The sequence below is a fragment of the Martes martes genome, assembly GCF_963455335.1.
Source record: "Martes martes genome assembly, chromosome: 12".
NCBI lineage: Eukaryota > Metazoa > Chordata > Mammalia > Carnivora > Mustelidae > Martes > Martes martes.
In genome coordinates this window covers 35206014-35219944 of record NC_137900.1, presented here as the reverse complement: position 1 = coordinate 35219944, position 13931 = coordinate 35206014, and the positions used below count along the sequence as shown (strand labels likewise).

General features: G+C 40.3%; 1 protein-coding gene across 1 annotated transcript in view; it reads left to right on the top strand.

Annotated features, from left to right (window-relative positions):
- The window catches only part of GLDC (glycine decarboxylase), a 93172-nt gene that overhangs the window by 44815 nt on the left and 34426 nt on the right, over positions 1-13931 (top strand). Inside the window, exons 12-15 of the mRNA XM_080819871.1 lie at positions 810-907; positions 1611-1695; positions 1858-1899; positions 3416-3558. Coding sequence (XP_080675997.1) covers positions 810-907; positions 1611-1695; positions 1858-1899; positions 3416-3558 — 368 coding nt within the window. The remainder of the gene's footprint in view (positions 1-809; positions 908-1610; positions 1696-1857; positions 1900-3415; positions 3559-13931) is intronic.

The following is a 13931-nucleotide window of genomic DNA, read 5'->3' as shown; positions in this document are numbered from 1 at the left end:
TTTTAAATTTAGGTCCTTTGAGTTAGTTTTTGTATATGGCATATGGTATAAGGTGTAAGGTAAGGGTCGCCATACGGTATAAGGTATAAGGTAAGGGTCCAACTTCATTCTTATGTATCTGGATACCCACTTTTCTCAGCATTATTTGTTGAAGGGATTATCCTTTTGCCCACTGAATGGTCTTGGCACATGTATTTTATTAGAATTGTTCTCACAGATGAAAGCACTGACAAGGGAGAATACTTATGTGAGTGTTGTCATCATAACTTTTTTTTTTTAATTTACTTATTTGAGAGACAGAGCGTGAACAAGAGCATGCACGGAGTTGGGAGGCAGAGAGGGAAAGAGAATCTCAAGCAGACTCCCCGCTGAGAGCAGAGCCAGAAGCAGGACCCTGAGATGGTGACCCGAGCCAAAATCAGAGTTGGCTGCTTAACTGACTGAGCCACCCAGGCGCCCCCATTATAACTTTTCTGATAGCCCTTTAAAATAACTTACTAGAATTTGCTTCATTACTCAAGGAACATGCAGGAGAAGTCTTACTGGGGATGGGGGAAGGCAATAAAAATTGTAATTTTTCCTCTTTTCCTGTGGCAAATGTCGATAGAACTTAAAAATGATGCTCTGGAGAATTGCCACAATTCATGACTCCTGATACCTGTTATCTCACCATGCCAGATGCCAGGGAGTTGGGCAGTGGTAGTAGATCTCTAGTGCTTTGTTGGGGTACATGCCGACCAGAAGCCTGGATCTCCACAGGTGGTTCCAGGCATGCTTTCCACTGTTTAGTCTGTGGTCTCTCCACATAGGAGCTGATTGCTGAAAGCATGGGCGAGGAGCGGAGAGGTATTCCAGGGACTGCTTTCAAGAGAACTAGCTCTTTCCTCACACATCAAGTGTTCAACAGGTTTGTGTGGTTATGTGCATTGTGTGCTGTGGCTTGGGAGTACAATGGAGAGTGGCTGCTTAATTTGTTTTAAAGATTTATTTATTTGAGAGAGAGAGCAAGTGAGAGTGTGCAAGTTGGGGGAGGGGCCGAGGGAGAGCATCTCAAGCAGACTTCCCACTAAGCATGGAGCCCGACATGGGGCTTGATCTCACGACCTATGAGATTATGACCTGAGCCAAAACAAAGAGTGGGAGGCTTAACCAACAGAGCCATCCAGGCATCCATAGAGAGTAGCTTCTGGATCTAACTATGATATGCTCGGGTTATTGTAGCTCAGCCATGGATGGCTCTCTAATAAACCATCTCCATAAGGATTCTCTTCCTGATTTTGGCAAAGCCACCTCTTGGTGGCTCTGCTCCATTGGCAGTGTAACCCCTAATCCCGCTTGTCAGGAAGAGAGGACTGTGGATACCCAAGAACTCAACGTACTCTTCTTCCCAACCTTCCCTCTGCCCACAGAAGCTTCTTGTCCTACTGCATCCCCTGAGGTTCATGGGGTTCTGTGTCTTTCCTTTCCTCTGATGCTTTTGTTGGCGTGTTGCCTATGGCTCAGTTTGATCTGTATTTTGAAGGTGGATCTGTGTGTCTTATCTTTCAGGAGGATGTGTATAGACTCTTACCTCATAATAATGCCCCAAATCATGTGTTTTGTGTTCGCAGCTATCACTCAGAAACAAATATTGTGCGATACATGAAGAAATTGGAAAACAAAGACATTTCCCTTGTTCACAGCATGATTCCACTGGTAATTGTTGTCCTTATTCCTACTTCTAACCTTAACCCTGGTCCCACCTCTTTGGATTATATCTGATATGCTGCAAGAGGGATGAAGGGGTGGCCATATGGGGAGATCAAAGGGTCAAGAGGAAATCACTAATGTGATACATTTTGGATATGCTTCTTAAAGGGGTCCTGTACCATGAAGCTCAACAGCTCATCTGAACTCGCAGTAAGTAGGATACTTCTCTTCGACAGACAAAGATCACAGGCAGAGAGGCAGGCAGAGAGAGGAGGAAGCAGGCTCCCTGTGGAGCAGAGAGCCTGATGTGGGGCTCGATCCCAGGACCCTGGGATCATGATTTGAGCCGAAAGCCGAGGCTTTAACCCACTGAGCCACCCAGGCGCCCCTACAGGATACTTCTCTTAAGAGGGAGCTTAATAGGAGCAGTGTTCTACCTTGTACATACTTAGATAACTAGAGAAATCTACTGGGATTGTGATTTAATAACTACCTGAATAATTCTTTACCTTGCTGTTCTTTTTTTTTTTTTTTTTTAAGATTTTATTTATTTGTTTGAGTGAATTAGAGAAAGAGATCGAGTGGGCAGGGAGGGGCAGAGGGAGGGGGGGAAGCAGGCTCCCCACTGAGCAGGGAGCCTGATGCGGGGCTCAATCCCAGGACCCTGGGATCATGACCTGAACCGAAGGCAGATGCTAACCCACTGAGCCACCCAGGCACCCCATCTTTACCTTGCTATTCAACAATTTTAGGAGAAACCCCAATTTTATTGCAACTTGATCATTTAAATTTGAGTAAAATTATCTGAAATTAATACTCTATGTTAATTAATTGAATTTAAATTAAAATGATTAAATATATAATATTCATGCCTTCCTACCCCCTATTTATTTATTTGTAGATTTTATTTTTAAGTAATCTCCACACCGAATGTGGGGCTTGAACTCACAGCCCTGAGACCCAAGAGTCACATGTCTACTGGCTAAGCCAGCCACTTGCCCCTCCTATTCCCCCTTTTAAACCTGCAATGCTTTTATCAGCTTGTAGTTCTTAAACTCAGTAGAATTCAGAACGTTAAGCCTTCTTTCTAGAAATCCATTCACAGTGCCAGAAGGATAGAGACTACAGGTTTTGATTTATTTCTTGTATCAACAGAAGATTTGTGTAATTTGCTCTTGTGGTTGATAAATATCTCTCCTAGGCTAGGATCCATTTTAGCAGAACTATCTTCTTCCTTTTTTTCCATAGGATTATTCTGATATGACAAACACATCAGACAAGAAAATCATTTTATACTGTGATTGGAAGCATTTTCCCCACTTGCTTTTGTTTGTGTCTTGTTCTGCTCAGCGAAGAGAGGATAAATATATGTGCCATAAACCATACTGGAAACAACTCATTGGGTTTCATGGATATAAATCTATTTCGGGGACTTTTTGTTCCTGAAAAGATAAAAAAAAAGTTTATATTTTTGTGTAAGTTCCCTTTCTAGGCCTTTCTGACCCACTTACAAAATGAAGGCAGTAAGAGTACTTATCTGGTAAGACTGTGGTGAGATTTAATGAATTAATGTATTTAAAGTGCTTAAAACAATGCCTGGCACATAGTAAACACTCTTTGTGCTAGCTATTGCTATACTCATTATTGTCATCATTATTAAAGTTAGTGTTGTTCTTACTATTACAGTTGTACATATGCATGTGTTTTCTCCCCTGTTGCTCTTTAGCCTATCACATGGAAAGAATTTGCAAACATTCACCCATTTGTGCCTCTGGACCAAGCTCAAGGGTATCAGCAACTTTTCCAAGAGCTTGAGAAAGACTTATGTGAACTCACGGGCTATGACCGATTCTCCTTCCAGCCCAACAGGTAAGAGATTTCTTCTGTCTTTTCAGCTATCTCTTTTGGTATAGTACCCCTCCCCCTCAAAACTTTGAGACTTGAAACAACAATTTCATATCATTCTGAGAGTTGAGTAGACAGTTAACTCCACTGGGGTGGATGGCTAGAAGGTCCAGCTAGTAGCCACATTCACATAGATGGCAAGTTAATGATAGTCTGTTGGCTGAGAGCTCAGTGGAGAATGTTGCCCTGGGCCTTGGTTCTTGTTCATGTAGACCTCTCCATGTGGTTGCTTGAGGCTCATTCATCCTGGAATGATGTCTAGGTTCAAAGTGGAGTGTTCCATGATGGAAGAATGTGGAAGCTGCAAAACCCCTAAGGCTCAGCCTCTGGAGTTTCACAGCATGACTTCCAGAGAATTCTATCTATTAAAGCAAGTGACAGGGCTAGCCCAGTTTGAATGCAGGAGAGGACAACACATAGGTGTGAATGTCCAGAATTGTGTTTCATTGTGGGCCATCTTTGAAAACGAGTTACTATATCCATCAATAACATAGCATTAGAATTAGAATCAAGTACACATGTTAACTCCTAGCAAGCAGCAGTATCTCAATCCAGTAGGGTCAGGAGAACCTAGATCCTGGTTTGTGCTATCACTAATAACTTTGAAAGTTCCCTGCCCCCATCCTGGCCTCTTTCTTTATCTGTAAAGTAAAAACTCTGAAGAACAGTGAGGTTGTTTTTTTGTTTGTTTGTTTGTTTGTTTTAAAGCAGAGGGCTCTAGCACCAGTTTTTGGGTACTTAATAAAATACAAATGTCTGTGTCCCACTGTAGCCCTACTGATCATAATCTCCAGGAGTTAGGATTAAGACACCTTATTTTTAAGAAGCAAACAAATGATTCTGATATACATCCAATTTGGAATCCAGTTGGTTTGTGTTCTGTCTTCAAGGGAAAAGAGAGAGAGAGAGAGAGAGATGGGTAGACACTTTTATCAGCATGAATTCACATTTTAAGTATCTTCAGAAGAGTTGCGTTTCTGTGGCTGGATTCTCTACCTTCCGCTACTCGAAGTATAATAATTCTCCACCAGCAACCTCAGCATTTACATCACTCAGGAGCTTGTTAGAAATGCAGACTTCAAGATACAAAAGTCAAGGGGCAAATAATACATTATATGTTCATAAAAATAATTTTAAAAAGATACAAAAATGAATTTTTTTTAAAAAGATTTATTTATTTGTAGGAGGTGCTAGCAGAGGGAGAATCTTTAAGCAGACTTCCCACCAAGTGAGAAGTCTGACGGGGGCTTGATCTCACAACCCTGAGATCATGACGTGAGCCCAAAGCAAGAGTTGGAGGCTTAACCAACTATACCACCCAGGCACCCCCAAAATCAAATGATTTTAAAACTGAAACATTTATTGGCTCACTCTCTGAAATAGAAAGTAATTAGATCTTAGCTACAATCAAGCCCTACCTCCTATTTGGTAACATAAGCTCTACAGCAAAGGATGTATAGGATGTAAAAACATACATCCTATAAAATACAAACCCTTTAGGAAGGGGGCATATGGCAAATGAAAGGACACAGAGCTCTTTCAATAATAGCTTCTCAAATCCTGATTTTATAAATAGGAAGGAATGACATGCATGAAAGTCAGGCTTCATACCTTCATTAAAACATCATCAGTCAGCCCCTCTCCCTTTTCAAAGGAAGAGAGAAACCTGAGTGAATTATTAATCTGTGGCAATAATACTTTAATTAAATGTTAAAATGAAGAAACTTCGCCCTCTAGTGATGGAATATGATTACATCTTCTGTGTCCTATGGGAGAGTAATTGTTCAGGACTATTTTAACTCTTAAGCTCTTAGCTTTTGCAGCTCATTGAGGGCCCAGCTGGGGTCCTGAAAGACGGGACCTAAGGACAAGGAAGCTTGCCTTCCCTTAAAGCAATGGTTCCCAACCCTGGCTGGAAATTGGGAGTCATGTGGTGAGTTTATAAAAAGATTCTGGTGTCCAGATCTCAGTCCCAGATAGAATTGTAATCTTAATAGGGAAAGACAGGGGTAAGGTAAGGGACACAGGCATGAGTGTTTCTATAAAGCTTCCCCGGTGATTCCAATTTGAAGGCAAGGGTAAGAACTACTGTCCTAGAAGTTTCTCTTGTTGTTTTTCTTATTATATCTCTGTCCTGCTCTCCTCACTCATATGATTGGCAGTGAGATTTAGTACCCTGTCTCAGTTTTGTAGGAGGGAAGGAGATCGTTGTTAGGATGTCCTTTCTGTCAGTGATGCCTTCTCCACCTTCACAGATTCCCAGATGTAACCCTCATTTCTAAGAGCTGATTTGAAAGGGACATGAGCCGTGCCCAAAGTTGAGGTTTATTGAGGGATATTTCTGGTTCTTAGCAGAGGCTGCTATGACAGATGAGGAAATGCCATACTCTTTTGTTGGGAAAATCATGCTTCCAGAGATTAAAGTTTGGGGGAAAGAGGAAGGGATACACCATACATCCTCTATGTAAGGATTTTATTTTTATTTTGTTAGAACCCTCTTGGTTTATTTGTGCTAATCTTCTCTCCACAAGTGAATTATATATCCAGGTCTCATTATATTCCAAGTATTATAATTAGTCTACCCACAGGGCTGACTATTTATTGGCTAATTCATCATAATTTACTGCTGGCTATTGACCACTCCAATCCAAGGTATTGATGTAGCCTTCATATTTATTGTAAGAAGAAATATAAGTTTTCCTGGATATTCTGTATTGAGGGAGAATTTACTATATTGTGTCAGCCACTGAAATTATACTTCTAAAATATGGGGTGCAGTCATAAATCAGGAGACTATTTCTTGGTGTTTTCATTTATACCTAATTGGAGTTGGTCAGTGTATCTGTAAAGTTCTAGAGGCTAGTCACTGAAAAGTTTTCCATCTAAAATTTCTTTTCCTGGGGCGCCTGGGTGGCTCAGTGGGTTAAAGCCTCTGCCTTCGGCTTAGGTCATGATCTCAGGGTCCTGGGATCGAGCCCCGCATCGGGCTCTCTGCTCAGTGGGGAGCCTGCTTCCCTTCCTCTCTCTCTGCCTGCCTCTCTGCCTACTTGTGATCTCTGTCAAATAAGTAAAATATTAAAATTTATTTTCCTTTTTTGTTATCCTATGATTTTTATGATATAAATATGATATATCATATTTATATTTATTATGGCAAAATTTTTAAGAAGTAGCATTAGAATATTTTGCAACTCTAAAATTTTTTATTGTGGTAAAATACACATGACATGAAAATTTAGCATTTTAACCATTTTTTTTAAAGAATTTATTTATTTATTTGACAGAGATCACAAGTAGGCAGAGAGGCAGGCAGAGAGAGAGGAAGAAGCAGGCTCCTTGCCGAGCAGAGAGCCTGATGCAGGACTCGATCCCAGGACCCTGAGATCATGACCTGAGCCGAAGGCAGAGGCTCAACCTACTGAGCCACCCAGGTGCCCCATTTTAACCATTTTTAAGAGTACAGTTCAATAGCATGAATTCACATAGTTTTGCAACCATCAGCACCATCCATCTCCAGAACTTTATCTTCCCAAATCAAAGCTCTGTATCAGTTAAACAACAACTCCTCATTTCTGTCTTACCTCAACCTCTGGCAACCATGATTTTATTTTTTGCTGCTATTAAGTTGACTACTAGTTATGTCATGTAGGTGGAACTATATAATATTTGTCTTTTTGTATCTGGTTTATTTCATAATGTCTTTATCCATGTTGTAGCATATGTCAGCATTTCCTTTTTAAGGCTGAATAATATTTCCCTGTATGTGTGGCCCCACATTTTGCTTATCTCTGCCCGTTGATGGACATTGGGTTTTTTCCACCTTTTAGCTGTTGTGAATAATGTTACCATGAAAATTGGTATACAAATACTTGAGTCCCTGGTTTTAATTCTTTTGGGTATATACTCAGATGTTTTTTTGAGGCATGGCCATACTGATTTATATATTAATGCAGAGGTGTAGTTGGGAAGAGGTATATGAAAAGAAGGGCAGTTAGTTTTCTCAAGGTGGTAGAACTTCAATGCTTTTTGTCCTTATGCTTTTTAATTTTTTTTTATCTTGGTTTTCCCCCTTTCCCTGTCCTTACGCTTTTCTAGATTACTAAAAACTTCTTTAACCATGATAAATGTTAGTATATAATCTAAAAAGAAGTTAATTTTATTGTGGGGAGCATGCATACTATGAAACAATTAAACACAATGTAAGATGCTTTCAGATTCACTTCTACCCTGGGTCTTCTGATCTCAGACCCTTTCTCTGTCAGCTGATGGCGTGATAAAGCTGGCTTTGACACTTGCCCTGGGTTTCGTTCCAAACCGTATACTATCTCAGTCTTAGCGGCAACATAGTACTCAAACATAAAGTGAGAAAGTCTTGCAACAAGGGCATAGGAAACAAGCTCTGAAGAACAAAATGAAATTTAACACCAAGTGGACTCATAACACAGCTCTCTGGTTCTAAGATGATTGTGTAGGAGAACAGTTTTCAGGCATGAACCTGAGTGTCCTGCGTGTGGTCCTGACTGCTCTGCCTCGTCTTTGCTGCTCCGCCCTTCCGATCTGATCCAGTAGACTTCTACATTACGCTCACAGACGGCTTGTGGTCTTTCCATAATAGTTCCTGCCTAGGTATATACTGCCACAGCACCTTTCCCTTCAGTGGACTTTTTTTTTTTTTTTTTCCTGAAAGGGAATTCAGTAACTCAAAGGAAGGGTTAACACGCAGAAAATGTGAGACCTCCAAAGGGCTTCCTCCTTAGACATAATGTAGATTTCTTCTCCCAGCAAGAAGGCACATGCTGTTATTGATCTGATTGAAGCTTAATTGAGGAATGGCTGATGATTATGGTTGATAAAGGATTTTATTATGATCAACTGTGGCATGAAATCTTTAACTCATATGGGTAAACTTTTACTTGCTCCGTTTCCTGGGACTGTTAGATTCCAAAGGTGTTTAAGACTTGAAACAAAAATGTTAAGAAGCTTGTCCCCATTTCTTGTATTTATTGCTCCACCCACAAACGTGGAGAGCATTTCCAGTTTGGTGAAGAAAGTAACCAAATCAAATTTCATTATCTTTCCATTTTCTACTGTGCCCAGCATGGCTTGCTTTGGCTTTTTCCCCCAAAACACTGTGACACACTTAAAAAACACTCAGCAGCACACAGATACACTCCAGAAATTGCTGGGTTGAGTTACCATGTAACGTTTAAGGCAGACAGAAACGGTAATTAACACCTTTCACTGGTATCTAAAGTGAAAGACAAACCGGGATTATTATTAGCTCCCTTGGTTTATAATAAGAGTAAGGAAGTTGTTTTCATCTTTAAAAACAGCAAACTATGATCATGAATATAGAACTGTCAGTTAGTTTCCCAGAATCTCCACCTTAAACAAAGGTGTAAACAGAATAATCTATGGATCTCAAACTTTATTGGAGAAACAAAGGTGGGAGAATCACCTATGGGGCTTGTTAAATTGCTAAACTTCTCTGTCAGGGTTCCTGATTCAGTAAGGCTGGATTGGGGCCTTAAGAAATTCCATTTCTAGCAAATTTCTGGATGATGTTAATATGCTGGTTTGGCCACCATACTGTGAAAAACACCGGGGTTGCAGGCATTCACAGTCCTGGCTGCTTATTAGAATTAGTTGGAGAGCCTGTGAAGAGTTCTGATGCTCTCCCTACCCCACAAACTAGTATAAGAATCTCCTGGGGGTGGGGGGGTTCAGGAGTCACAGTTTTTTAATACCCAACCCAGGTGATTCTAATGTGCATCATTGTTATGGAGAGTGTGTTGCCCTGAACAAACACCAAAGAGGCAAGCTTAGTTAGATTAGTTAGTTAGAATATCTTCCAGTGATCTGAACTTTGAAAGTGCCCTTTGAAGACTAAATCACAACCATTATGTACCTATCAGGAGATAGAGCAAGGAGAATCAAACACCTGATAGTTGCTACCTCCCACACCCCCATCCTCGAGCTCATGACTGATGTCACTGATAGCTCTTTTTTTTTTTTTAAAGATTTTATTTATTTATTTGACAGAAATCACAAGTAGGCAGAGAAGCAGGCAGAGAGAGAGGAGGAAGCAGGCTCCCCGGTGAGCAGAGAGCCCGACGGGCTAGATCCCAGGACCCTGGGATCATGACCTGAGCCGAAGGCAGAGGCTTTAACCCACTGAGCCACCCAGGTGCCCCAATCACTGATAGCTCTTAACAGGAATCATACCATTGATAATCTCTGATCATACTTTCCATGGAGGCTGGTGCAGCTCCACAACCTCCCTCTCAGAGAACTCTGGGAGGCTAGATAGCAGAGACCCTCCTCTGGTTAGAGACTGATTTCCCAGAATTCCAGAAAGAAGAGAACGGTAAAGGACGAAGAGAGGCATCTTGGGGCGCCTGGGTGTCTCAGTCCTTAAGCATCTGCCTTCAGCTCAGGTCATGATCCTGGGATCCTGGGATCAAGCCCTACATCAGGCTTCCGTCTCAGCGGGAAGCCTGCTTCTCCCTCTCCCACTGCCCGTGGTTGTATTCCCTCTCTCACTGTCTCTCTCTCTCTCTGTCAAATAAATAAAAAATCTTAGAAAAAAAAGAGCACCATCTTTGAGGACACAGAACACAGTAAGGAGAAGATCTCCCCTTCCCCAATTTCCTTAACTCTCAAAAGTATATTTTGATTTTTGCATTTTGTAGGGTTTGGAGCAATGGTTCTCACACTTGGTCACACCCACAAGATTTTTTTTTTTCCCTAAAGATTTTATTTATTTGGCAGAGCACAAGTAGGCAGAGTGGCAGGTAAAGCAGGCTTAGGGAGAAGCAGGCTCTCTGATGAGTGAGGAGCCCGATACTGGACTTGATCCCAGGACCCTAGGATCATGACCTGGGCCGTAGGCAGCTGCTGAACCAACTGAGCCACCGAGGCGTCCCCCCACAGGATTTTTTTTTTTTTTTAATTTATTTATTTGATAGAGAGAGAGATCACAAGTAGGCAGAGAGGCAGGCAGAGAGAGAGGGGGGGAAGCAGGCTCCCCGCTGAGCAGAGAGCCCGATGTGGGGCTCGATCCCAGGACCCCGGGATCATGACCTGAGCTGAAGGCAGAGGCCCCACCCACTGAGCCACCCAGGCGCCCCAGGATTTTCTGATTCAGTACTTGATTGGGAACTTGAGTTTCTACCAGGTTCATAGGTGAGGCTGATGCTTTGTTTGGAAACTTAAGTTTGAGAACCTCTGCTTTAAGGTACTCTTCAGATATCAGAATTGTTAGAGCAGCTGGAGCTATTCAGAGGTTTCTTGACCATAATTTGAAGGTTAAGTATAGAATTCAGTTTATGTCAAATTAGATACAGATTGGTAAGAACATTCCAGAATGATCTTTTGAGAGGTTTTTATTATATCCTCATTGGAAAGGAGATCCAGGCAGTTTTTGGGTACTTGAGGTAAGCAACAGCATTAGACTGATTAAATCCTATTGCTTCCAAAGTACGTGTATTGGAAAAGTGTCAGTTAACCCTGTTTATTCCATTCATAAGATAGGAATCTGTGCCATTTTTTTTTTAACCTTATTTTCTTGGGAGTGTCTGATGATGTTGCCATGGATTGAAAACTGGGATCAGTTTCACCATGTCAGTTCCTTAGCTAATGTTTCATTTGGATCACTTAGTCACTTCCTGAGCACTTGATGGTGGTATTTTTAAAATAAAAAAAGGTTTTGGATGAGGGGAGTTTGACATCAAAATGCCCAACATCAAAACATACATCACAAGAAATCATTAATTGGGTTTCCTTCTGGAGAGTGAGACTGGTAAAATAGGAGGGGGTTGCTTGTTTTACTGATATATATTTTTAAATCACATGAATGCATGATTTTATAATCATAATATAATATAATATAATATATAGTAACATAATATAATTTAAACTTAAATCCACATATGAATTAGGTGGCAAGACCCAAGGGAGACTGGCAGCAGAGATCAGGGTTATTCCAGGGGAAGAGTCACCACTACCACTGGAAAATCTGTGACTGTCCCATTCCTTGGGTCACTCTTTCCAAATTTATGAAGTCCCAGGCTACTGGCGTATCCTATGGTTGGGAGTGGGTCATGTGTCCAACACTTCGTTAATGGGTAGTGATTGGGAATGTCTGGTCCCTTCCTGCTTCTACAGGTGGCTTTAGGACCCTGCCTTTCTCCTAGGTTCACACAAAATGGGAAATTCCCCTAATTAGTAAGGGGACTAAAAGACTTTGCATTCCCACATACACATAAAAACAGCAACCATGAATACCCAGTGAATCTCCAGCATCCTAATGGAAACCTTTCTTAGTTTTTTTTTTTTTTTAAGATATATTTATTTGTCAGACAAAGGGGTGTGGGGAATACACAAGCAGGGGGAGTGGCAGGGAGAGGGAGAGGCAGGCTCCCCGCTGAACAAGGAACCAGATGTAGGACTTGATCTTAGGACCCTGGGATCATGACCTGAGCCAAAGGCAGATGCTTAACCAACTGAGCCATCCAGGTGACCTTTCTTTAGGATTTCTAAGCACATTTCCGTGTTGGATCATCACAGCACCATTTTCTACTTAGGCTGTCTTTGATGTCTTTACTGTTTATTTGATAAGTAGTTTGCAAATATTTTCTCCCACTCTGTAGCTTGTCTTTTTGCCATTTTAACAGGGTCTTTTGCAGAGCAAAAGTAATTACGGTGAAGTGTAATTTATCAATTTTCCTTTTGTGAATTGTGCTTTTGGTTTCAAGTCTGAGAACTCTTTGTTTAGTCCTAGATCACAAAGATTTTTTCCATTTATTTCTAAAAGTTTTATAGCTTTATATTTTACATTTAAATCCATGATCCACTTTGAGATGATTTTTGTATAAGGGTAAAAGTCTTAGGTTGATCTACAAGTGTCTAACTGCTCTAGCACTATATGCTGAAAAGGCTACTGTTCTTCCACTGCATTGCTTTTGCAACTTTGTAAAAAATCAATTTGGTTTATTTTTTGTGAATTGATTTCTGGTTTCTGTATTCTAATCCATTAATCTACGTGTCTGTTCCTCCCCCAGTAACACACAATCTTGATTCCTGGAGGTATATAATAAGTCTTGGCATCAGATAGACTGATTCCTCCCACTTTCTTCTTTTTCAAAGTGTAGCTATTCTAGTTACTTTGCCTTGCATATAAATTTTTGAATAAACTTGTTTATATCTATAGAAATTTTATTTTTTTAATAATGATATATATTTTAGCTTCCAGATGTTACAATGCATACAATGAGCTAGATGCTAGTTGTTAGATATTATAGATAAAGGGAAACAACTCACTTCATATTTAAATGTATAATTTATCATTCATAAAAGAATGATTTCTCATGAAGAATGTCTTTTTAAATGTAATAGTTAAAAAAATACCAAAAGAAACTTATCAGGAAATTCAAATATTATTAAAAATAAAGTAGGTTCAGGGCGCCTGGGTGGCTCAGATGGTTAAGCCTCCAACTTTTGGTTTCAGCTTAGCTCATGATCACAGGGTCATGAGATTGGGCCCTATGTCAGGCTCTGTGCTCACTGAGAAGTTTGCTTGAGATTCTCTCCCCTGCCCCCTCCTACTTTCTCTGTTTCTTTCAAATAAATATATAAATCTTTATTTTTTTTTCTTTTTAAAAAGATTTCATCTATTTATTTGAGACAGAGAGCACAAGCAGAGAGAGCTGCAGGCAGAGGGAGAAACAGGCTCCCTTCTGAGCAGGAAGCCCAATGCATAGCTCAATCCCAGGATTCTGGACCATGACCTGAGCTGAAGGCAGATGCTTACTTGACTGAGCCACCCAAGAGTCCCAATAAATAAATCTTTAAAAAAAAAAATGAAATAGGCCTACTGACTTATAAACAGCATAAAAGAGAACTTCTCTTAAGTCACACACTAAATGTGGCCATCAGTGTGCAAAAAATAATAATGGGGATAAAAATAGAAAATCATTTCTGTAAGAATATCTAGAGAAAATTAAGATAGGAACAGATCTGGTAAATCTAGGTACTTGATAATTCAAAAAAAAAGTATGAATCTTAAATTACTGACACCAAATTTTAAAATGGTAGAATCCATAACATGATCATTTTCTTGAGGGCACATTTTTAGCTGCTTTTGATCAGTATAAATACAGTATCCTCCTAGAGAGCACAAATACTGTTTTCTTAGTACAGTTGCAGTATAATTCAGCAGGACTTTTGGTGACTACTGGGGTCACCTTAAATCGTGAATTATCATATTCTGCAGTCTTGTAAAATGTGTTCTATGTATAACTATAAAGACCATGAAATATTTCTTTTAAAAATAGCAG